Genomic DNA, 26,511 nt, shown 5'->3' with positions numbered 1-26,511 from the left:
GTGCAGTAAATTGAAATAACTACAGTCAAACTGGGCCTCCCTGGCTGTTTCTGGAAAAACTTCATAAGCTTGTACGTGATTTCAGTATTTCTGGCGTTCCAGTCATTGTTTCCATTGTTACAGTCTGGTAGTGAGTACTTTGAAGTCCTGTTAGAACACATCAGTCTTGTAGAAAGCTTTAGTTGAAGAATTTGTTTTAAAGGCATCGTACTGAAATAGATTTAGTCCCATGAGTACTGATAGCAAAGGTTTACAACTGAATTACTTGGAATGTCTATTGAGATTTTCGGGTATAGGATAGCAAGAAATAGAGGGCGAGGAGTTTGATTGAACCAAAGATGTCTGCCATTTAGCCGTGCACGTTATGTGGTCCAAAGTGTGCTTTGCGGAGTGACAGCTCTACAAAGAAAATTGCTGTTCCATAAGTTTACAGGCCTAATATCCGTCATATATCTGTCGTAACTATTCCTGTCTATACGCTACGCTTTAAAAATATCTTTCCCGATTTATTTCCTCTAAGAACCTGTTTCTATTAAACTGCTTAATACGCTACGCTTTAAAGATATCTGTCTTTCCCCATTCATTTCCTCCAAGAACCTGTTTCTATTAAACTGCTTAAGATCTGTTACGAATGGTTTTCATTATGTTTGGTGATGATGTGGGAAGTTTGTTTTGTGTCAGAACTGCCCTGCATAAAATCCTCCGCTTCCGCGGTGGATGACCAATTTGAGTGAGATTTTGTTCAGTTACCGTACGACGCCGTCTCGGTGTTGGCGATGCAGGCGCGGGCTTCGGCCTGATGTACCTTCCGGCCATCGTGTCGGTGACCATGTACTTCGAGAAGAAGCGGGCATTCGCCACGGGCATCGCGGTGTGCGGCTCGGGATTCGGGACCTTCGCCCTGGCGCCCTTCATCGAGTGGCTGGTGCACGTGTACGGCTGGCAGGGCGCCCTGCTCTGCACCGCCGGCATGGTGCTCAACTGCTGCGTCTTCGGCGCCCTGCTCAGGCCGCTCCCGCAGGCGGCCGTCATAGAGGCGGCCATGGCACACGGCGCGCCATCCCAGCACACCGACAAAGAACCTCTGCCGGAGATCAACGGAAATGCTTACCACGAAATGTACGTCCAAGCATCTGTGTTCTCCCCAATCAGCTGTTTGTGAGCACACTCAACCTGCGGTGCCTTGCTCTCAGCCTCACTGACATCCACATCATTTGGATCTTGGGTAGCTACACTGCTAACGTTTGCCATATTTTCACGCGTGAAAATCCTGAACATGATCAGTAAGCTAGAGTTTTGTATATTTTGCTGTTTCACCCGCTTTCTGTAACCTTGTTCTATATGGTGCGAAATCTATAGTATAGTACGTTAAAGTCATAAGCAGCCAATCTTTGTGCACGTCACATGTCCCCTTGATCCTGTAAATATCCCCGCAAAACGGCGTCTGGTAACCGTTATTTTAGCTGAAATTGTGGCCTGTGACTGGTGATTTGGGAAATAACCTTGCCTCTAGAGGCGTAAGAAGTGTTATCGAACTATTCCCAGACGTCTCTCAAGAACTTTATTGCGCAGGGGGACCTAACCCGCATCTATATTGATTACCTGAACTCCACTCTTAATGTCCTTTACTATAACCTCTGGAAGGCGTTGTTCGTAACACTAACTGTTCCTATTGGTATCCACTCCGTTATTCTTCATCAACCCCTCCACCCCACCTGCCTTGCGAGCTGGTACTGCACCTTGTACCGAGTTTTCTTCGTCTCTCCGAATCCCACGTTGGAGTGATCTATGACCGTTGTTCCTAGCACTAATGTTTGAATGGCCACTGGAGTCATACTTGCAGTGCTAGAAGCTTCTTCGCCTACACATGACACCTTAGGAAACAGCGCGGAAAACTCGGACAAAGACAAGGCAAACAGAGACGAGCGCTGTCCCTTCTCTTTGTCCTAGTTTTCCGCGCTGTTTCCTAAGCTGTCATGTGCACCCAACTAGCCCAACGTCAAGCTGTACTGCCTACAGAGCCGTGAGACATTTTGTGGCAGGAGTTGAAGGTGCAGCTGCGTGATGACAAGTGCCGCCTTCCCCCCCGCAGGGACGGCTTCCCCCAGAGGAACGGCCTGAGCTCGTGCACGGCGTCGCGCGAGCTCTCGCTGTCCACGGGCACCATCGCGGCCATGGCAGCGCTGCAGGCGACAGAGGACCCCGACCCACGCCGCAATCGCAGGCCCCGCTCGGCGCTGTTTGGAAGGACGGGCGCCGCACTGCCGTTACTCACGGTGAGGAGGAGGACAAGGAACGCACCAATCGTTTAAAGGCTGCCTTACATTAAAAATAAGTCGTAAAATTGAATCTTACAATTCAACGCACTCAATCGAAATCTTCGCAGGCTCATTACTGTGAGTTAAACCGGGTCCTTGGATTTCGCTCTCACTTTAACAGAAACGCAGCGCCGACTCGATTGATTCTACACTTGCGAACTTGCTTTAATCCTGTTCACAAGTTAGTCCATTAAAGTAAAGGCAAGGTTTCACACGCCGGCTGTTAACGAACGTTTTTGCAGTAGAAGCGCCTTTGAATAGATAGGTTCATTTAAAGTACGACTAACGTTCAAAAGTATACCGCCAAAGTAACGCGGCCACGAATCCTTAGCCTAAACTTCAGAGGATATAGCTGAACGTCTAACCAAAATATTGCGGGTTTTGCAGGGACGCGCACATGTTTTGAGAGGGCGAAGGAAGTTAATTGCAGCTACATGCAGGTCTTTGGAATGCTGCAGCCCTTGATGACACTTTTGTCTGTGGCTATACGCTGTAGCAGCGCAAGTTTGTTCAGATTCTTGTGGTTACACGTTGCGGGGTACGACTCTGCAAAACCGCGAGATTGATTTATGAAATTTTGCAATCTTGCAATGATGAACAATTTTCTTCTCCAAAATCGAACCTACTCGTTGCCCACTGCTAGAATTGGGGCTTAAAACATTCCATTGCTTCAAACAAAACCATTGTCCAGTCCTTGACCTACGTTGTGACAGTTTGTATGTACATACGAATGGTTTTCCACCTGTATGCAGTAAATTCTGCCTGGGAAACGTCTCACCTGAACAAAAAAGACGTTTTCAATATTGAAAGGCATTGTTTTCCGTTTATGATTTTACCACGCGGCGACGCATTTATAGATTGTGCGTTTTACAGAGCTTTGTTTATTTTCCTTCTGCACACTTTTTAGACATCTTTGTTCCCAACGTCGCGGCCGGTGCACAAAATGCTTGCCTCATGTGCCTTTTTAGATGATATATGTAGAGCTGCCGACAGGCGGTAGTTATTCAAGCGCGTTGGCCAAACTGCACAAAAGGGCAAAAGAGACGCGAAAAAACGGACCAACCTGTGAGATCGCAGTGTCTGCCACATTGTGGTTTCGCACGGAAGGGAGCGCATTCAAGCTATTCGCTTCCCCGCACACCAGAACTCGGTGTAGACATGCTTCACGTGTTGACAGTAAAGATGTTCAGTGGCGCGGACGTCGCTAATGAATAGCGTCGATAAGACGGTGATTGCCAAAAGTGCGGGGATTCGGTCAATGGAGTTTAGACTGACTGTGCTACCAATATACAACAGGGAGGGGCTCAGAATGTGTAGAAATTTGGCTCCCTAATGCTTACAGGGTTTTCCAGTGTGCATAAAACATGAAGGACTCTGCAATTGGTATGGAAGCAGTCTGTTGCCTTCTTTCAGCTGCTAGTTGCTTCAAAAAGCAGCCGAAGTAACGATACAGCGGATGCGGCGGAGCATTCTGTATGGAAGACCAACAAATATTCGATACTGAAGTGCACCTATGAAGTGGCGCCAGCAAGGACTCCTCGTTACTGGCGAGCGGATACGGGTCTAGATACCTTGCATGCGGCATTCTTGCGCCAGGGAATTCCGCTGAGTCAAGTATGGGCTACTGAGACCTGGTTGATGACAAGAGGCTCTTCGGGCCTTAGTGACTGTCGCTAGAGGTGATTTCTAATCTTACGTATGCACCTTTGATGAGACGTCGAATCAATGACGACCAGCGCCGCCAGTCCAATGGTTTCTACAAGTTATAAGCTATAGCCTTAAAATGAAGCGTGCGCGTTGTCCAGATGTGTGGATCAACCTGCCGCTCTGTGTATAAATCATCATGTTACTAATTCCGAGGATCCAAACTCATTTATTTGCCAACCGTTGCATGTGTTTTTTGCATTTTGCGGCATTTTCGCTGGTGGTCCTCAGGCCAAGCAACGGTGAACTGTGTTGTCATGGCGACTGAACTCTCGATGAGCACTCGATGTCTACGTTCGAGGCACGTCTATGGACTTGGCGGTTTTGGTGCGTGCGGAACCGAGCGCCCGGCTGGCGGTTCCTAGACCAGTGTAGGGACTGACAGCACCTTACCGCGTGCGTTAGTCATCCGAAAGAAGCCATGTGCGTGAACTAGACGGGACACCGATTCGGTTAGGAGGGGCGCCTTGCCCAGGGCAAAAGGTCGAACACTGCGCCAAGCAGCACTCGCGGGGCGAAAACGACACAAAGCGACATGACGATGATCCTAAGCGGATGTCGAGGGGACATAAACCTCTCTGTGCATATCGTACACATTGTAAACGGTTGCGTTGAAGTAGAAAATGATTTTCTCGGGAATATAATCTACAAAATGCATGTGTACGCGAGATATCCGCACACGAAAGGAACCCAAGGATCTCGTTGCTGCCGTACAGCTTCGGAACGTTATGCCACAGCTATGCGGTTTATGCATGCTAATCAAATACCATATGAAATGCCTGAGTGGCTGCACAGCTGGATAGTCGGAAAATATGTCTCGTAAGGATCAGAAAACAAATGGGGTAGAAGAAGTGAAGGAACAGCTGACTAAATGCATATTTGATGAAAAGGTTTTCATTGAACCATGTGCCATGCATCTTGCTAAAAAATGGAATACGTTTACCGCCATACCTCTGCCTATTGGAGGTACTTTAAAGCAGCCAATTTTTGTTGGTAGAGACAAGGACGCTAATTTCTGGAGCGAACATTTTTAAAACTTCGAAAGAACTGGATGATTTTGGCAATGTTTGGACTTACCTTCTTTAGAGAGCTTGGGCGCTATGTTCTAGGTATATATTAGAAATTTCGAGAAACGAAGGCACACACGTACATCAAGATGTCATATATAGCACGCCACCGGTGCGTCTGCTACGGGCATACAAAGTAAAATAGGAACGAACAGGGATGAGTCAAGACACGCAGGTACAAGAAGCTTATGAGGAAGCTACGTCGGCCACTGACGAAGAACCTGGCGTGGAAAGGAATTGAGAGAGTCCTGATACAATGCTGGTTAACAGCCACATCGCGTTGTCATGGCGCACTACCAAAAGAGTTCTTGGTGACTACAGGGAGAAGCCGCCAACCCAGAAGTAAGCATCATATACAACATGGAGTCAGAGGAATATTCCTTCCTATTCTCAGCTCCCATTCTGAGCTCCCTACCGCCGCTGCCCACACACAGCAGTAGAGGTCCCAAGCAACGCATGCAACAAAGCTTACGGGCTCAAGAGGTCACGAAATAGGAAGATCGAAAACAGCCCCTGTGCTAACGAGACACGCCATACACTGCTCTGACGAATGGCAGGGATAGGCTCATAGCCAAGCCTGTGGGGCCAAACGGCTTCGTCGATGTTGATATGGTGGCTACAGAAGGACATCTAACATTACCCTTCCGCTCTTTTGATTCCAAACCTCATGTAAGCCCGTGCCAGCAGCAATGAATGGTTTTGTTCATGCTGCGCATGACGAACACGATGACCTCCCACACTTCCAGGCTAAGTAGCCTTTAGATGTAAGCTTCCTTGTCTGTCTGCTCAAAGAATGCTCAAAAACAAACTGTGTGGATGAATGCAGTGACAATACTAAGTCGTGGTATCCTGGAGAAATAACATTTGCCCTTTGCGTCCCTACCCGTTATTCTGTTACCCAGGCAGCGACGGCGCAGGTGAAAAGCTGCAGAGTTGTGACATCATGACTGTATTTTCAGATGTATCCCACGTATAAATACTGTGTTAACAGAGGCCATACATGGACGCCTGTCTGGCCAGACGGCATGGCGGGGCGCTCTGCGCCAGACCGCGGGCCACTCTGCCTCGTGGTAGGTATACTGGTGGATGCACGCGTCGCACGTCCGAAGACCAGCCCCCTACTCACGCTCCCAGCACGCTGACAGCTGAAACTGTCAATGCAACCAGTTGGAAGAAATGCTAACTACAATTCATGCACTCATTCATTTATAATGCCGTACATGCGTGGTTTTAATTCGCTTCTCGGCAACTCTACCCAGCGGGTCCCTCATAATTTACTAATTCAGCCTCTCATTTGTTTTAGAGCACATTAATTCGTAATTCGTAATCGTTGGACCACTGATCCCCCAAATACGCTAATAGGTTGCTGATTTGCTTTAATAGTTAGGATTTAAAAATTTATTTACTTACTCTTGTCGCCGTAATATATGTTCAATGGTTTTCCTCTTCCGCTTTGAATCATAGTTCTGTCTGTGACATACGATAAAAATAAAAAAAGAACATTTGTCCACACGCGACATTAGACAATTAGGCAGTAAACGCCAAGAACAGTACCTATTGCACCTCGATTACGTTCACGTGCAGACGGATTTATAAGATGTAGACAGGTATCAGATGAAAACTTGGCGAGAGTTCTACGAAATATTACCTATACTACCACCGTAAAACCACCAATTAATCCCTAACTCGGCCACTCGCAGTTTCGTAGTACATTCACAGTACAGTTCTTTGTACTACAGATTATACATGGTCATTATGTCTATGCTCTCCACCTATAGCTGTTGTGTTAATACACATGTGAAGCAACTAGTAATCCAGAATGGTTAGATGAGAAATATTTAGAGATATAGCAAGAAAGGAAAAACTAATTTCGTGAAGAAATTTCCGGCACACTAATCAGTGGTAATAGTTGTACCCCTGTTTGATGCGTAAAATGGAGGTGTGCTACCGACCGCTAAGTCACGCAATTGCGTGTAAAGTGCGCGCACAATGGCGACGTAATGGGTTGCAGTAACAAGATTGATTGTAAGGTTTAACCCGCCGACTAACGCAGGCGATGAGGCGCGCCATAGTGGAGGAATCCGGGTTAATTTTGGCCACCCGGGGATCTTTAACGTGCGCCAAAATCTCGTACACACGAGCGTTTTTTATTTTCGCTTCCATCAGAAAAGCGGCCGCCGCGGCCGGTAATCGAACCGGCGTCCTCGTGCTCAGTAGCACAACGCCTTAGCCACTGAGCCACCGCGGTGGATTGCAGTAACAAAATAAAATTATCAGCAAAAACAAATACGGTGCGTGGTTGGAGTCCAACACGAGGCTCACAGAAGGAAGTCTGAAACATTACTAGTGCTTTTGAATACTGCATTGTGGATGGTGGAAATCATAAATATACACATTCAACCGCTCCGGCGAGTATTTCAGGGAAATGGGCGTTGTACTGACGTGTCGTCTCCGCATATTCTGAAGTAAAATCCGACAGGTAGGTTTTAGTGTGGTGGCTGAGCAGTTATTTTTGCCACGGTTTTTTTTTCCAGCCACAAGCCATCAAATTAACTCGCTGACCGCTAGCCATTCAATGTAAAACTGGCCCCCTTGCTGATAATCAAGAAGGCCCATTGTTCTCTAGTACTTGTACCCCAAATTAATTTCAATAGAAGTGTGCAGGGTTGCGCGCTGTTCCAAGTCTCATGTTAAGTTTGACTTGTTCGCAGCTCGAGGACGAGAAGACGTCCATGTCGTGCGTGCACATTGCCGGCTCGACGCCGCCTAGCCCGACGGCCCCATCGGCGCCGCATTCAGCCCAGCCGATAGCCGCGCATCCCTCCCGCAGCCTGTTGGTGCGAAAGGACATCTTCTACAGCGGCAGCATGCAGAACCTGCCGCCCGAATACCGCGGCTCGTCGTCCTTCTTGTCGCGCGAGCTCTCGCTCAGCGCTGCCTCGCTCCGAACCATCAAGTCTGTCACTGTGCCCACCTCGGAAGAGCGCAGCAGGATACACAGGTATTGCCACATTCTTTAGTGGGCACTATGTTGAGCGCGATTGGCGTTCTCTTCGTTTTCGTGCCTACATGTCGTTCGGACCACCCATGCTACCTAGTCGCATCTGGCACTGCTTTACTATTTCAACTGACTGGCTTTGTGCGGTAAACATGGGTTTACCTGCCGCATGAATATAGGCACATGACACTAAAGTTTGCCCGCGACTGCAGCGCCGCCTCTCGCCGGCGCTTAACAACTTTGGGTCGGTGGATGTCGCGACCGACCGTTCAGCGGAGGTGAAAACACGCGCGCTGCGCGTAGTTCGACGCTGCGTGGCGGAAGTTTTTTAGAAACATGGTTATAATGGCAAGTCGTAGTGTCCGAAAGGATCAAAATACTGCAGGAAATAATTTTGGCAGTGCCGCTTCTGCTGCGTGAAGGACTGCCACAATCGCGAAGGTCAGCCTGGCATCGTTTTGTACTGGTTTCCCCGGCAGCCGTGGGAGAAGGAGCGTCACAAGAAATGGATTTATGCAGTACTAATAGTTAAGCAAGTAAGAAAGCCATGACCTTTTTTGCCAGTGGTAGGACTGAAATGGTGAGTACGATTACCGTTTATGTGCAGCGCACACGCGAAGTACTGTAAAACTAAAACATTTGCTACAAGTGTTTCATGCAAAATCGCCGACTGCGATATTTGTGAATCGCATGCCGTAGTAGTATTTGCATAACACAAGGTATTAACGTTTCTGCAACTACTGTTTTATCGACAGTAATCTTTTTTAAGCGACATTCACGGCACCGAAGAGACGCCAAAAAGCAGCACAAGAATATGCTCTTGCACTTCGGGGGTGGTGCCAAAAAGAATGTCAAGACGCATCCCGCCTACTGCCCTAATTTGTTCCCCGAAGTGTACATAGTTCGGCCATTTCGAACGATACCGCGGCAAGATATCAAAAGTAAGGTGGCATTCACACGCGTTATTTGACTCCTTCAATGCGTTTTGCGTACTCTGAAAGTTGACGTTATTATTTTTTAAACCAGAGTAGAGGGAAGAGGATGAAATACTTTTATAAAGAATCATGAACGGCCTGAGCAAATTGTATCACAATTATCCGCTGAGACGACTCTAACATTACTCACTAGAAAGAAGTCGAAACTAAACGTAATCTTCGTAAACAACCCGCAGATCAATCCGCTGTATCAGCAGATTTCACACTGGGTGGAACTTGGTTTTGGTTACTTTGTCGTCAGCTAATAACGTTTAGAATGCGTTGTTAGTGAGTGACTACACCAACCGAGTTGAAGAAGGGCCAGAGAAAAAGCAACTGTGGTGTGATGGCGCGCGAACAGAGAAAACAACACAAATACGTCGCTGTTGGGGGCGCCGTTGTATACGCTGGAGTCATTTTATTAGGCCGCGATACACAAAATAATTGGTACTGACCTGGAGAGAAGCGCCGTAGATACGCTTTTCCCTTGCTGAGATGGGCACTTCGCAACGATGTCTGTCCTGTCAATTTCTTTCACGGCGTATGCGTGCCCGGCAACGTACAATATCTAAGTTCTCGCGTACGCGAGGCCGCAAGTAGTAGTCCAGCCCCATAATTGTCCGGAAACCTCACAGAAGCACTTGAGACATGGGGAAGCTATTCGCCGGAGCAGTTTTCAAGCACGGGATAGCTTTTAAAACAATTGCAGAATTACAAAAACAAACAACCAAGAGTTGTAGAAAATACGAACGCGAGGCCGCCGTCTGTCTCTCACCGACCCAAAGTTTGCTTAAGCTTCCACGGGGCGGCGCTGGGTGTGTTTATTCGTCGCGCCTTCTGAACAGTGACCGGTCCCTATAGCAACACGCTTGGCAGTAACGATAGATTTTTGCAGGATCCAGGACTTGCAGCAAGACGCCTTGCACATTTGATTGCAACTCGCACGTCGTAACCTCAGCGGAGTTCTGTCACGCAGACAAAAGTGGGCATCTTGTTATGGGGGAGGGCCCTACCACATTCTTTTTCCATCGTTTCCACAGATGGCATGCTGGCTTTGAAACTATCTAAGACGGCAAAACCCTTGGAGAATTCATGCAGGTATCTTTTCCATTGAATGACTTCCAACGTGTTATCGAAGATGCCAAGCTATTTACAGGCTTGGCCAGTCAATGATTATTTGTTTCTGATATCCTTCTTCGGACAGTACTTCCCCTTGGTTCCTTCTCGGAGCGGGACGCGAGCGGCCTTGAAAACGGTGTCGGAGCCATGGCACTGTACATTGTTCCCGTATTCCATCAAAATTATATCAGACGTGGCGTAATATACCACAACACTTTTCCGAGCCAGAACGATTGCGCTCTGAATGTGGTCGTGGACATTATTTTGTAGTGTTTAATTTGATTGCTTGGAAGCTTCCGAATGCCCTATCTTGGCAGACTATCGCTGTCAAACGCCAGAAGGGAATTGACCTACACCCTGCCCACACGCTAAGAAGACTGTGGCCCCGCGCAGGTTCCTCTGCTCGAGCGAGATGGAGGCTGCCCTGCGCGAGATGGTCAATTTCGCGCTGCTCAAGTCTCCCGTGTTCCTGCTTTTCGCCGTGTCGAACTTCTTCACCAGCGTGGGCTTCAACGTGCCCTACGTGTACACCAAGGACCGCGCCGTCGAGGAGCTGCACATTCCCGAGGAGACCGGCAGCCTGCTGCTCTCCTGCATAGGCCTGTCCAACACGCTGGGCCGCGTGCTTCTCGGCTACCTGAGCGACAAATCGTGCGTGAACCGCTTGTGGCTCTACAACGCCAACCTCACCATCTGCGGGCTGGCCACGGCGTTCAGCTACGCGGCCCAAAGTGTGGTCTCCATGGCCGTGTACTGCGTCATCTTTGGAGCCACTTCTGGTGGGTGACCTCGCACTCTTGCTGTCATTAACACAACACTTAGCAGCGCGAAAGGTGGACCAGACAGCGTTTTTCTAGGATGTCTGAAAGTATTAATTCTGATAAAAAATTATAGGGCGACTCAGACAACGACGCACGGAAGAACGATGGGGCATGTGCCCGCCCGCAACTAATTTTTATTGAAGCGTCGTCTCGTATTCATACAGGTATGATGACTGGAAGCATGAACGCTGGAATAAACTATGCATAAAGAAGAAAACAAATGATAGCCACAATCAAAGTAAAGTTTCCGAGAATTCAAACTCAGTGGCATGCAGAATTCTAGCAAAATTCCCTTTGATGGTGGCTATCATTTATTTGTTTCTTTATGCATAATTTATTCCAGGGTTCATGATTCCAGTCATCATGCCTGTATAAATGCGAGACGATGTTTCAATAAAAATTAGTTGCGCGTAGGAACCTGCCCCGTAGTTCTCCCGTGCGTCGTTGTCTGAGTCGCCCTATAATTTTTTATTCATGTGCACCAACTTGCCGAACAGCTTGTTTTAATGAAGTCTTAATTGGCCCACCTTGCCGGCTCTTATGTGTTGCAGTTGAGTACCAACTTGTTCCGCAACGTATTCTTTGTAGTATTATCTTGTGCGGAGTGGCCCACGTTTGCTGTGAGGTCATAGATATAAATTTAAGAAACGTAATGCGATTGGAATAATCAAGAAGTAAAAAGATCATATCAGCTTGCTTATTGTTAAAAAAACTATGTATTGCTAGCCCGAAGCGAGCAAGGAGGTTGATGTGTGCATCCGTACTTGCACGAACTGTAAGTGGGAATGCAAGGGGGTTGGGGCGCATTGTTCCGGCAAGTTGTATTAGGTTCATTGAACTGAAAGACAGGGCCGAGCGCGGAATCGAAATCGACTTTCTTTTCTTTCTAATGCAAATACACACCCAGAACTTGGCAGAAATGAAACCTGCAATAATCTAGACAGTTAATTTAGAGAATTATCCAGACACAACACTATTTTCTTCGCGCTCTTTGCCGTAGTAAACCCTGCGTCATTAAACAACGCAATCATCATCAGACATTGCGACAGCATAGTATGTGTTACCATGTTGCTACACTTACGTGTTGCTTCAACAGGGCAGATAGTCTTAAACTTCATCCAGACGCAGAGCAAAATTCATTGCGATTACATCGTTGTACAAAAAAGTATGGCAGCGAGCTAGCACGCTGCAAGGAAGCGCGTCCCAGCCTGCCGGTGCAGGGACTTTGCTGTTCGTTTCGAATGAATCCTGTCATTTAAATGACATCGGTGTGGCAGAAACTGGATTGGCTGCGCTCCTATCGCGCCCATGTAATCGGGGCTAACTTGTGGCGATAGCCGCCGTCCTCAGCAGCAGTTACCAGCTTTTGATCTCTGGCTCGCCCTCTGCGTTCTCCAGGTGCCTTCGTAAGCCTTACATCGGTGATCTTGGTGGACATCCTTGGAATCGAGCGCCTGACCAACGCCTTCGGGCTTCTGCTCCTTTTCGAGGGTGTGGCCTCGCTCGTAGGACCCCCTGTGACAGGTGAGAGCGCTCCGGGTGTCATGGGGCTTCGTGAGGTGTGCGCGCAGGGAAGATGTTCCCTTTGTTCCTGATTGTGGAACAACCGCTAAATGTCCACACCAGGGGTGTACATGGCTTGGCAGCCGTTCTTTTTGAGACGCTGCTTCGGATAAAAAGTGCGAGCATGCAATTTTCTAGTCAAGAAATATCTGGAAACACTGGGAGAGATTTGTCTGCAAACAAGAGCCTACTTCATGATGAGGCATTAATTTTTCATTGCTTTTCGGAAAAGGCAAAATGTGTTTTCTGCCCCGTAACTTCTGCAAAACTGCGAAGAGCATTGTGTAGAGAGTAATCAATGATTTTACCCAGACCATCAGATTAGAAATGCTCTGAATGGTAGCTGTTTCTGAAAATTTCTTCGCCTAGTAGTATCACAAATGGAAAAGCGGGTGGAGAAAACAATTGCACTACGAAGCATAGAGATTTACGAGGGAAGCTAAGCTCATCTTGTGCGTTTTACGTGCGGAGGTATTAATCCTATATTGAATTCCTGAGAGCCTGTGCTTCCGCCTCGCGTTCTCGAAAGGTTTCGTTCTCTTGGCGCTTGAGATGCTACGCTTCGCGATCCGCTTCTTTCGGAAAACTTCGTTCCACCTCCTGGTCGATTGCACCGCTGCTCGTCCTTGCTGCCGTATATTGGAAGAATCGGCGAAGGCAGATTTGGCTGCCTGTCTGTGCGTTCACTTGACTGCGTGTTCCTGCCCTCATAATTCATCTGCGGTGTAGTGGTGTAGGTGGCCACTTACACTGTTGCCCAGTCTTAGTTCCCACTGTGGAAGGCTTCCAGCTATGCAGTAGACGTTTCGCTGCTTCCGACGTGGAAGCCGACGCCAACGCCGGCTTTTAAGCGCGGAACACTTAAGGAACCCGGCTTGTCATCGTCGCTCGCCCGGCGTCAAGCACCCAAACAGACGCTTCGTAAAGAATAATTAGCAGTGGCTTATTTGGCTATGCCAGGATACACGTAGCGTGAGCTAAAGTTCATCTGGTTATTCTTAGGTTTCCTGGTTGTCTAGGATTAGCTGATTATCATGCTTACTGCCGCTAAAACGATTTCAAATCCAATTCAATCCAGTCCAGTCCAATCCATTCGATGCTCCTCCCACATGAGCAGCACGGCTCTCCAGGAGCCACGCGAAACGGCTATCAAGCGGCCCCGGTGCAGTGACAGACTTGGCTACTGTGCAACGGAGCCGACAGCGGGGCACGCACCGGCTCCAGTGCGCCTGCCGCGGCTATGACGTCACTCCTCCGGAATGCGCAGGCTGGCGAATGTGGAGACCCAATTATCTACACACCCGTACTACAATTGGATTGGATTTACAATACAATCCAGTTTAATCCAATCCAATCCAATCCAAATTTTAATCCAAGCCAATCCAAGCCAATCCAATCCAATCTCATGCTCTTCGCGCTTGCGCAGTACGGCCCTTAACGGCCCACGCGAAACTGCTCAACCTCAGCCAGTGTAGCTTACGCTACAAAACCACTTCCCCTGGTCGGGATCGAGCCTGGGTCCCTAGCGTTGCGAAGCCGATTGCAATCCCGTTGCGCTACAGAGACACACGCTCATATGCAAAGTGTAGGGGGTGATCTTTGCGCGGCGCCATTTTCATGGACGCTGCCGTTGCTAGGCCGCAAATAAGTACACAATAGTATAAAATAAGCAAAAATTATGAAATAATGCATTCATTACTCCAAATTTATGAGAAGTCAATCGAGTGTCTCCTTATAGGTTTTTTTATGGGGCTGCGGCGCCCTTTACTTTCGGTATCAACGTCACGCTGATACTAAAACTAGTCAAGATTGCGCTCCACAGCCCCCTCTTGCCGGGCTCCGCCCTTACGGACAGCTTTCAGATTGAGTGGAACTGCTTTAATTTTTTTGTTCAATGGACCATTTAACGCCTTTGCATAACGAAAGAAGTCCTGAGATGAATTTCATCTTCGTGTTTTCACCGGCACGAGTGAAAACTTAGGAGTTTTTCTGGCAGAAATGCGAGACGTGAACTCAAGCCGAAGCTTCAAATGCCCTCACTTTGACGCATGCACATGTAAATCATCGTTTTTAGAGGCAAATTTTTGGCACTTAGGTGTTCTGTTTGAATCAAATGTTTCTATCGAACTCACTGTTAATGGGCACTTAGCTTGTAGGCCGGCAGTAGCTTGAATTTTCCCAAGGGAAAGCACGGACCATTGAAGCGTCGGTTAGGAAACAACATAAGCGAGGCTTTGTGAAAAGATGCAGCTAGATAAAAGTACTGTCGATTTGCACTCAGCTACAGGATGGGTTGCATCGTCAAGTTGGCTTCCATTCTTTTTTTACGTAATTCCTACACGAAATCGAGTGAGAAAGATTCATCAAACCGGCAGAATTACCCCCGCGAAAGCCTGAAAGACTAATATAAAGCACTCGGAGTTACGAAAAATTTCTCCCCTTTGGTCTTCAACGATGCTATAGCTGCGGAAGCCAGCAGCATAACGCGCGTATTCTGCAACCACGGGAATTGTGAACTTTTTAAGCCGATTCCTCCCTAGTGTCTTGCTGGAGGCGCAGCTTTTCCGGTTACCTGCGAGTGCCATCCCCTTCGTTAAGCTGCCGTGCCTTTCCTGATATTGCTTACCTGGCATGGGATCCTGGTGGCTACACGTCGCACTTTTCAACAGACAATTCTGCATAACAGGCGTCGAAAGACACACGACTTTTAACGTCTCCGTCAGCCATTATATCTTCTGACGGTTTTTCATGATACGGCGTATTCAGTATCCTGTTTATGTCTATGTATCATGTTTATTAAACGCCTACCTTACAACCCCATTGTTCTCTTGTGCAGGTTGGCTGTACGACTACAGCGGCTCGTACGACCCGGGCTTCTTTCTGTCTGGAGCCATGATCGCTTTTGGCGGCGTCATGCTGTTCCTCATCCCGTGCGTCCAGAGTTGCGAGGAGCAGAAGGCAACCGCTACCACCGCCACAACCACGGCCAGCACAACGACCGGGACGAAGTCGGGTACCTCTTCTTCCCATGAGGAGACCACGGCCGACTCGAGCATTGACCGCTCCCTGACCGTCGGCTCGTCGCTGAACGGTCCGCACAACGTGTAACGCCACCATCTGCATTCCGCCCCGCTCCCGACTCTGGAGCGGGCGAAAGCGACGTGGTGGGGCTAGCGCCGCGGCGTTCCCTGGTAGTGAGCGGTCACCGACCTTTTTGAGCTGCAACGTTTCGTCGGTTGGGTGTGAGTTCCGCCGGGCAGCAGGCCGCGTTGCTGAAAGACGCGAAAGAGCGGGAAAGCATCCCAGAGAAGAGGAAATCCGACAGATGTGCATACCACCTGCTGCATGAGGACAGCTCTAGAAGATCCTGTTTCCCTCAACTGGGAACCGCATCCTTAATGTTCATGAAGGGCGCGAAAGCAGTGGTGCTGGACGGCTTCCTGGTGGCCTTTTTGTGGAGAGACTAACGCTTAAAAAGTGGCAGGCTGCCCTTCCACCAGCGAGACACCCGAAGGCTGACAGTGAAAACGGGCCAAGGAGCTTTCAGGAACTGCAGCCCGACCATTGGAAACACGCGGCGAGGCTCCAACGGTTTCTCCGCGACGGAGAGGGTCGGGCTTAGTTCATGACAACGTTACAGCCTGCAACTCTCGAGGGCCGTGAAGTTTGCTGAGCTGGCCGTCGTCTTTCGCCGTTTATTTAACAGGCATTAGAAGAAGGGAGTCGGGCTGTTCGGCAGATTGCGTGGTCTGTCTTTCGCCGTGCGTGTGCTGCAGTCGACAGAAGTGCCTCTGCTGTGGGGCTCTGTGGAAGCACTTAATCATATTCTAAACGGCACCATATTGAAATATAAAGTATTAAATTGCATGGCCGCGCCTGTGCGTTGGTCGTGTGGTGTCTATATTAGAAAATTACGTCGAGAAACGGTGTTATCATCACAAACCATCTACGTCACATCTTTTTTTCCAGTTCCCTATTACTTATGTCGATACAACCAAGTTTCAGGGCCTCTTAAAGTCACGCACCTTAGGAGACGTGCCCTAGAAGGCAGACGTTGACATCTGGGCGGGCGGTGTGCGGAGCAATCTCCGAACATTTCTCGCCTTTGTACCCTCTATCCGCAAGACAGAATAGCCGTTTCGCCAAACCACGTATGTTTTCTGCGTTTCCCGGGCTTTTTCACCCATTTCACGCATTTCGAGCTCCGACCACCTCCCGCCCTGCTAAGTGAGGAAGAGGCTGGGACAGTATTTCGTTTGACAGCCACGTCGGGAAAACATGCTATTAGATAATTATTTTACCGCGAGCTGAACATAATCCCCGCGTTGTACTAATAGTATTTGTTTTGTTCGCGCATGGCTTGCAAGAGTATAGCTGTGGATCAGTTGAGTCCACATAGTGTTTTCCAGGGCCTCCGGGCTCATGTACATCAATACGCCAGAACGACTGCCTTACTCCCCCGCTTTCCTGAGTTTGGCTGTCGTGAAGATATTTTATGGCAAGGATGGTGTGCAGTGGGTTTCTTCTAATAGGAGCCTAATAGCCACATACACAAAGTACGGCTCCTGAATAGGCCCGGAATAGGCCCGGAAACGTCGCTCTAACTCTTCTCTGAGCTAGTTTCAATGCTAGCGGATTTCTGAACTTCATAAGTTCTATTCTCGCTATTTTTATACGCCTCATGTTTAAAATTCGACAATGCTTACGCTCCCATATTTCCATTTCCCGTCAACACCTCCAATATCCCCTCATTATCTTTGTGCCATTTCGGTCTCATCGGATAGACCACCTAGTGTCATGCGTGATAACGTGCAGTGTGATAATATGCAAGCGTCACTCCTGATAGAAAGCCTCAAGTGACCTTTCGACCACCAAAGGACGTGTCCGCCTCAACCACGCTTCGCATGCCAACGCCTGCAAGGACAATGCGTGTTTTGCGGCCCTCTGTGGAGCCCGCGACCCCCCTGACCAAACGGCTCGCTTCACTGTGTATAGACCAGTAATGTGCTCTTGTGGTGTAGTGAGGTCGAACAGCAGGAGCCTCGGCAGTGTGCGGTGCTACTCGAGCCAAAGTGCGGATGCAACCACACTAGCAGTGGCCACAGTGAACGCTTCTTGTTTTTCTGTTTGTTTTTATTTTCGCCCACGGGGTGAAACGTGATGTAAGGGACTGTGGTATGTACAAAAGATAACGTAAAAAAATGTTCGCCGGGTGATTGTTGCCTTGAACGCGTGTCTTCGAGCAGCTGCAGGACATTGTCGCCTGTCTCTTTTTGTGTGCTGTGCGCGAGAGGATAGTATTCACGCGCCTTATTAAACCACTTTGAAAGAGTTCACCCGCAATCCATCGTGTCTGTTTCCTTAATTGCCTTCTGAAGCGTTGGCACCACCGTCCACAGGAAGTACTCTTTCCTGCACTCAGGCTTCTGGTTTAAGTATGTGTGAATGCAGGAAACAACCCGCCGCGGTGACTGACTGGCTAAGGCGTTGCGCTGCTGAGAACCAGGTCGCGGGTTCGATTCCCGGCCGCGGTGGCCGCTTTTCTGATGGAGGTGAAAAGCAAAAGCGCCCGTGTGTTCGAGATTTCCGCGCACGTTAAGGATCCCCAGGTGGTCGAAATTAATCAGGAGCCCTCCACTACGCCCCGACTCATCGCCTGCGCTGCGTCGGCGCGTTAAACCCTACAATCAATGATCAATGAATGCAGGAAACATTTTACTCAACAATACAAGTTCTGGCAATGGTCTAATTAGTGTTGCATCATGGTCGCCATGGGAGCAGTCGTAGTTGATATCACCCACCCGGACCAACCGCTTCCGCTCACTGATTAGCCAGAGTCATTGTTTATTGTTGATAGTGACGCTGACTAGTCAGTGAGTGGAAGCTGTTTAGCGGGTTCGGTAAAAATCAAGAAACACTGTCCCATCCAGTACAGCAATCCTCGCTGCTGTCGTTTCGCAACTGCAAGTGATCAGTCTCTTGATTTTATCGAACCAGACAAACCGCTTCCGCTCACTGGCTAGCCAACGTCACTATCAATATAACAGCGACTCTGGCTTGTCAGTGAGCCTAAGCGGTTGGTCCGGTTGGGTGAAATAAAACTACGACTGCTACCATGGCGGCCATGATGCAACACTAATTGACCATTGCCGTAAGTGCTAATGGCACGATTATGCCGGATAATGGCAGAGAAAATATAAATATTAGGAGTGGACTGCCTTTCTAAGCACGAAAAATTAGGCATCCGCACCTGTTATTAAAGGGACACTGAAGTGATATGTAAACATTGCGGGATTACTAGCGCAAATTGTAGTCCGGAGTCCCCAGGCCATGTTTCGATAACTCTAGGCGCGTTTACGCGATTTTATTCAGTAGAAAAACTAATTCGAAAACGCTGTCCTCCTCTCTTTACGCTCGCCCATTTTCTGTGGCGTTTTCGTGTGACGTCAGGAGGGGATGAGCTGGCAATTGGCTGCGCCACGGCTGCGCTACTGCACGGCTCCCCGGCCGACAGAGTCAGTCGGCCCAGCGTTTCGTCCGCCGGCCGCCGGCGGGTCGTCGCAATCAAGGAGGTTAAAAAAAAATTGCTTGGTCGCAATTCGTTCGCTTAGTTGAAACGAAGCCAGGACACGTTTGTGAATGGAAGAATGTGCCTTTCTTTACTTGGTTTGTTTGTGCACTGTATCTAGCTCCAAGTCAAGGTCGCTTCACACAAGCGCTGCACATGCGACGCTTCGCTGGCTGGTACGCCAGTAGGAAAATATAAGGCCTCTTGAAGGCGGGAGAAGAGTCAGCGAAGTCAATATAGGTACTAAGCAAATAAAATCAACTGATATTTTTACCGTACAACGTAAAACTAGGTCGCGGGAAGCACTTTTTTGCGCTGGGCGAACAAGCACAGCGGTCAGCAGCACGACTACGCATCTGCGAACGCTTTTCCGTCTACGAAATGCAATTGCTAGACGTGAGCTACTGTGGAAACTCTGGCGACGCTTACTGCACGATCGCAGTACAACAAATAGTCACCTAAGCGGCTTGAAATGCCAAAACTAAATAAAAGTGTAAACCGGTTGTACAATATATACCCTATATTAGCAAGGCCTTCGCGTCCCGCTTCGTAGCCTAGCAGTCTGAGGCGCTAGGAATTCATTGCAAATGTTTTGCGAGTCATGAGTTCGAATACCCGCGGGTACGTGCTTTTTTTTTTTGTAAATTAACTTTTTTGTTTTCCGCCGATGTTTTGTATATTGAGTTCACCTTTTTTGGGGCCGCAACGTTCATGGCTACACGAACTAGTTCACAAAACGCGCGCAGGCTGGCACTGGCGCGCTAGCGAGTTCTCGTTGGCGTGCTGTTGCCATAAGCACCGACTGCTTGCAGGCAGTGGGCACAGGCCAGAATGAACAGACCCTTGGCCTGGTGCGAACACGCTTTTTACGATACAGGCATGAGGGAGGCAAGCTCCAAATATGGGGGAAAAGCGCATGACATTTGGGCGTCTGCGGGTACGCGGAGGGCGTTCATGCACTGCGTAGGTCTCAGCTAGTGAATGCTACGACTACAAGCCGTCCTGGGAGGCTTATCTTGTGCATTTTACAGCCGACAACATGGCAGAAGCGCGGTACGATGATTACTGAGATAATGAGAATGCCCATCCAACAAAGCCATTGGTTATGTTTTACAGAACCGCAACCGAAACCGAAACTTGTGTGATTGCTAACTTTGGGCATCGTCCAATCACGGCGCCCCTCCTCTCAACGTCACAGCCTTAGTTGGTGCGGCCGCCGCAAACCGCGCATGGTAGTTTTTCTTCTTTCGCGCTTTGTAAAATAATTACCGATTCGTCAACCGGATAAACGATGAAAAGTGTGCTAATTTGAGCCAGTCTACGCAGTGCAAGCAAAAACGGGAGCTTGACAAATTCACTTCAGTGTCCCTTTAAAAGCTCAGATGACGCATTTTTGCGGGTCGCGTCACCCGTGAAGACGGTGCGGCCGTTCTAAGCTGCACAAGGGCTGAGGTGGAGCCGGTTAGAAACACCACGGGGGTGCAACAATTGCTTCCGAAAGAAGAGGTTTGACTGCCCACCGGCAGTAACAGTAATTTAAACAACGTAGTGAACTGTAGGCCCCGGGTTGACTGACAAGACCGCGACTATAGTTCCCGGCTGGTTAGGTCACATGGTAGGCCTGTCGCATGCGAGTGGAACAGGAGAGATAGATAGAGAGATAGATAGATAGATAGATAGATAGATAGAGAGAGAGAGAGAGAGAGAGAGAGAGAGAGAGAGAGAGAGAGAGAGAGAGAGAGAGAGAGAGAGAGTATGGATGGATGGATGGATGGATGGATGGATGGATGGATGGATGGATGGATGGATGGATAGATAGATAGATAGATAGATAGATAGATAGATAGATAGATAGATAGATAGATAGATAGATAGATAGATAGATAGATAGATAGATACAGAGAGAGGGAGACAGAGAGTAAAAAAAGGGAGAGAGAATGTTTATTTGAGCTTGCTGAAGTGGAAGTGGTTTCCCAATCCAGGAACCCATGAGGTGAGCAGAAAGCCTTCGCTCTGGGTGCCAGGAGCTGCTGGACGTCCAGATGGCCGCTGGCCACCAGATTCTGCCACAGCTCAGGGGTGGGAAGAGGGGATCAGAGAGTCGGAATGGACGCACTTGCAGTGCTGGTAGAGGTTCTCGAATATGAGGAAAATGAGAGTGAGAAAATGCCTTGTAATGATGCTGGCGATGTTCAATTGATTTGATCGCCAGACGTGAATGAAGCAAATCGTTTTGAAATGTCATGAAAAGGGAAGCATCATACATTAAAGAGCCACACACACGTGATGCTAACTTTCGATTTCTGCCGCATCGCATGCTTCGCAGGCGGGTAGCGAAGTCAGCAGGAATATAATTGGCGGAAAAGGACTTTCGCGCATTCTTTAATAAAGAGACTGTAGACAACACACAACCTTGATCTGTTTGAAGCAAATTCGATTGACTACTCACTCGAAGCCATCCTGGCTCAGGCAGATGTTTCCTAATTGCAAACTGTCAAACTTCCCGTTGCAGGGTGTCTGTGGTGCCGTTTCTCGTGAAATACTAAACGGGCGTATTCAGGGTGCGAGTACATGCTTCCATTCAGAGGAGAGGGCAAACCCAACCAGATGCTTCGGAAATCGCACAATCGTGTTTACTGGAGCTAGCCAATACAGTTGGTCGCCAGTGTAGAAAAGTATAGGGTAAGTGAAAGAAATTTGCTGGTAGAACATCAATCTTTTCTGTTTGTAGTTATTGTGTACGTAATTGTTAGCGGTTTGCGCATTGCCGTAATTGGTCTCCCATGGTGATGTTTGAAATGAGGGTAACTCGTCCTTTCTGTCCTGGTTTGCTTTAACTTCACAAGGAAAGCACAGTGAAATAATACACCATCACAGGCCGAGTGCGTAGCTCAACGCGACGTTTGAGGTGTGTCCATGGACCAGAAATGCTCTGAGTATCCTAGTGACATGCTGTGTACAGACGCACTTGGTATATTAGACACCATGCAGCCCAGCGCAAGTAGTCTAAAGCGGTAACTTTTTTTCCGCTGAATTTTAAAATGAGGACGTCGTGTATTGTCCATAGACAGCATTGATATATAGTCGTTGAGTCACGGCTTCGTGGCATTGGTTACCACAAGATGCATCTTCAACCTGCAGAGTTGATGCACTGAAGCAGCATGTACTGCTCCGACGGATGGGCCACTATGGAATGTTGGATTGTATCTATCACGCATCACTAGATGGAAGAAACATCTTCTGTTTTAAATTGCATTAAAAAATCATGTGATCTGCTGCGATCTTGAGCAGCTGATGCTGACCTGTTTTAAATGCAGAGCATTTCAGTAATTCACGATGTCACCCGCGTTGACGTCCGTAGTCCGCACCGTCGTTGTCCCTACTATATAAAAGAGAAAATACTATCCGGCGCCAGGTTTCGATCCCTCGACCCTGCGGGCGGAACGCAATGTACATGGTGCTCTACCCACTGCGCCACAATTTTTTTTATTACCGGTTTCAGACATCACAAAAACGTGCAACAGATAAAAAAAAAACGCTAGCTTAGCCGACACAGAATGCGACGCTTCTAACGCGCCTTATATCGTTGACTCATTCAAATTACTGCTGACGAGCGCTCTCTCGTCAGCAGTTGCCACAAGTGCAACAACATTAACGTAACGCAAACTACTTAACGTCGTGCGCCCCCGAAAATGCTCTGCATTTGATCGTGCCCCTCGCGAGGGGGATGTTTATACAGGAACTCCTACTTCTAGCGGACTCCTGGCTCCCTCTTTCTGCCATTATAGAGACTATGAGGCGGTCTTCCAAGGGCGCCAAATTTGAATTCTACAAAATCGATTTTTTGAATTATTAGTGATCCTTGAGGGACAAAGTGCACGTGCAGTTTAGAGGAGGATTTTTTTATGCGAGAAAGCCGCAAGTCGGCGAATATAACCCCCGTGCCGGCTGGCTGCTTCATTAAGTCGAAAGCAGCGTGCAATGCTGCTATTAAGGCGACCACAGAGGTCGTAGCAGGAATGAGTTTGAAGGTCAGGGAAGTGCGGTACGAAATCTAAATACCAATAGAGCACCTTGCTCAAACAGAGCTGTCAGCACAAGTAACGCCACATGTTCGCGGAAGAGGTGAGTTGCCTGTCGGGTGAGCTGGAAATGGCGAAACTATTTTCATGTAAGCCTCTTCTGATATCCCCCGTGGCTAAGCTTTCCGCGGCTTGGCGTGGTCGCGCGTAGTCCTGGGGCACACCGCCGAAGCTTAGGGGCAGCAGAAAAATAGCTTGAACGTTTCTTGAATAATTTGAGGGTTTAACGCGCCGACGCAACGCAGGCGATGAGGCGCGCCGTAGTGGAGGGCTCCAGACTAATTTTGACCACCTGGAGATCTTTATCACGTGCGCCGAACTCTCTAACACACGGGCGCTTTCCTTGAGCGTTCCTTGCCGGTCAGTGACGTAATGCGGGACTCCAACTGAAGCGAATCACTCCGCGCATGACCGACCAAGCCAGGCGTCTCTGGCGGTCCGTTGGAAAAAGAAAGGATTGACAGGCAGTGCTATATACACAGGCGTAGGTGTTAATGCGGGTGTGGTCGCAGTACTTATTGTATGTGAATTCTAAATTAAGTAATCTTAAGGAAGAAGGAGGAAATTTCGCCTTTTTTTTGGAAGGAGGGACTTTCGCCGTTTTCATAATTATAGAACATCTTTAAAGGAGCCATGAGGACAAAAAACAAGTTCGGTTCATTCGAAAGATTGCCTCGATAGAATCATACGGACACCACTGTTAACGCAAACTTCGCTCAAATAAGGTACATAACTGGGAAAAAAACGGAATGGCCATGCGACCCACTATCTCATTTCCCGCAACAGAACCTATGATGTCATATGAGCTTAGCGGTGCGATTGGCTTGGGACGAAAAAAGCAAACCCAAATCAGGCACGGCTTGAAGGCTTTCCGGACGAACTATTTGCGCTTAAGTGTAACGCATATTCATTTTACAGCAGTACGAATGGTGCGGTAAACAATGAAAGTTATGAAAACGCACGTAAGCATAAAGTACCGATGCGCACTGGTGTTGGTACTGGACGCACTATGCTTGTTTTAGCTGCACAGCACTCCGCCGCTTTGAAGTTGTTTTACAGGACACTGACCGATTGGCGTAAGCGGCGTTGTGTTACGTGACCCTGTTTGTCGAGCATATCCCAGGTTACACGAGAGGATCACTTCTTAGAGTAACAAAAACAAGCCATTTGCAAATACGCTCAAAAAATTTACACCATCTTCCCGCGAGGGGAACCATGGATGCGACGCATCAGGGGTTGCCGTTGCGTTTCCGTTATGTTAGCGATGTCAGCGTGGGATTGCTGTTGTTGGGTATCCTATTTACGCAGCATGTTCACCCCCGATGCGTCGCATCTACCCCATGGTTCCCCTCGCGGGAAGATGGTGTAAATTTTTAACCGAGCGCAAGCTGCGCGCTAAAGAACAGCTGGCACGGCGAAGGGAACGAGCGCAGCCGAGCGCAAGCTGCGCGCTGACCGCGCTGACGCACAGATGGCGCTGCGGTGAGAGCGGCGGAGCGCGCAGCTGCCGCGGCGAGGAAAATGGGGGAGGGATGCGGACTACGCCGCGACAACGCGCGACAAGGCGAGTTAAAGAGATGCGTTGCATCTAAAAACAAAGCAACGGCGGACAACGGTTCGTGGATGACTATAGCAGCGCAATCTGGGAGGGCTGACGGACAGCAAGGCCGCAAACCTGAATGACGCAGTGGAAGTTCGCTTCAATACACACGCTTCTGACGTCATTGCTGACATTACGAAAACCCACGATTTGGCGGGAGAATCAAAATTTTAGCGTAAATTGATCGATTTCTCAGTGAATACGGCGTCATTTGCGGCCGGACAAGCGCTGGGGGCACTATAAAACGTTTGATATAAATCAAACTTGTATTCTGTCTTCATGGTTCCTTTAAGGGGCCCTCAACAGGGCTCCAAAGGTTGCGATTTTATGTGCGCAATCACTGGAGCCACTTTCCAAGGAACTGCCTGCCGCAGAAAGGGTTTAAAGGGTTAGTTATTAGCCGAGTTATCGTTCATTAAAAGGGGCCAGCAGTAAGGCCTGGTGCTTTCACGCTCTTATCGCGCCTCCGAAGCAGTGTGGAAGCTATGATGTCACCGACCCGGCGCAAGACCAACAGAGAAACAGGAAAAGGCGCTTGCCGCTTCCAGATACGCGCTGCCATTGGCTCCGCTCGGTGGTACGTCACGCTTTTTTTTTTTTTTTGCAGCCGACGAGCATGCTCCGCCTGCTACTGCCGAGCGGGGCCGGTCGGTGGTTGGCCGGGCTCCTCGCGTCGGCACGTAAGTTTTAGAACAGGGGAAACGAGGGTTTGAAGTCACGATTGCAGGGTCCCAAACACAACATGGTCGGCCACGACAGTAATTAAAGATTTCCACCTACGACCAGGCGCGTAGCCAGAATTTTTTTCGGGGGGGCCCATGGTCGACCAAAGATGGGACGGGGAAATATGTAGGCCCGGCTTGTTGCGCGTTGTTTTTTAAACGAAGCTTGAAATATCTGACTTTAACATGCGATCTCGGTACGCTGAATGCTAACAGTAAAGCACCCATTAAGGAGCTTAGATGACGATGATGATGATAATTATGATGACATAAATTCCCGTTCGCCGGTCTATGGGTAGGCCACGGGTGATTGGTTCGTCCGTAGAGCAGCCGGTTATGCGGGCACGCGCTCGTAAGCGTGATCATGAGTGTGCTCGTGAGTGGCGCGCGGTCACCGAAGTTCGTCAGGCGGAAGTGGAGGCCAACACAAGATTCGCGTGTTTTAGATTTTCTTTAGTAAGGGGACTAATAAGTCTTCTTATCAGCTTTGAAGTACAGTCGAGCACGATTTGAAGGTTATCGCGCCAGGATCGATCGGTCACGCCTGCCACTGTTCTACAGTTTCTTTTCGGAACCATGAAAATCAAGATTTCCCACTGTTCTCTCTCTTGTTGGCTGTTACATGCTGCAACAATGGCCCGCATGACTGACTTGACTAACTTGCCTTTGGGTTTCAAGCTTTACATTCGATGTTATCAAGCACAGACTTGGTTGCTTTTTTCTACGCCGACGATAACGAAACCAGTGGACTGTACGTGCGGCTAATGCGTATATTATGGTGGTGAAGCTAGCAAACGTGCGTCTTCGTCCTTAAGTAATCGCCTTTTAGATGCAAAGCATCTCTTCTCGGGGCTATGTTCGGCGTCCGTCTGTTGTCCGCACCTCTCTCCCTACACTTAAAAAAAAAGAAATAGTTAGCGGCGCCCCGTTTCGATCCCACGACTCTCTGGCCGAAACGGGAGGTACGCGGCGCTC

General features: G+C 48.7%; 1 protein-coding gene across 4 annotated transcripts in view; it reads left to right on the top strand.

Annotated features, from left to right (window-relative positions):
• Positions 1-17,898, top strand: part of LOC144168987 (monocarboxylate transporter 14-like) — a 173,724-nt gene extending 155,826 nt beyond the window's left edge. For 3 of the 4 annotated variants that reach the window (XM_077697992.1, XM_077697993.1, XM_077697991.1), the window contains 7 exons: positions 783-1,119; positions 2,093-2,276; positions 6,049-6,159; positions 7,801-8,090; positions 10,574-10,959; positions 12,400-12,525; positions 15,401-17,898. In XM_077697992.1, the coding sequence (XP_077554118.1) occupies positions 783-1,119; positions 2,093-2,276; positions 6,049-6,159; positions 7,801-8,090; positions 10,574-10,959; positions 12,400-12,525; positions 15,401-15,672 (1,706 nt within the window). In that variant the 3' untranslated portion in view covers positions 15,673-17,898. The remainder of the gene's footprint in view (positions 1-782; positions 1,120-2,092; positions 2,277-6,048; positions 6,160-7,800; positions 8,091-10,573; positions 10,960-12,399; positions 12,526-15,400) is intronic. The other variant, XM_077697994.1, reaches the window with a different exon arrangement.
• The last annotated feature ends 8,613 nt before the right edge of the window (positions 17,899-26,511 follow it).

The sequence above is a fragment of the Haemaphysalis longicornis genome, unplaced genomic scaffold (genome assembly GCF_048455015.1).
Source record: "Haemaphysalis longicornis isolate Haplotype H1 unplaced genomic scaffold, Haemaphysalis longicornis Haplotype H1 scaffold_2, whole genome shotgun sequence".
Lineage (NCBI taxonomy): Eukaryota > Metazoa > Arthropoda > Arachnida > Ixodida > Ixodidae > Haemaphysalis > Haemaphysalis longicornis.
Note: the sequence above shows the minus strand (reverse complement) of the source record. Positions and strands in the feature narration are given on the sequence as shown.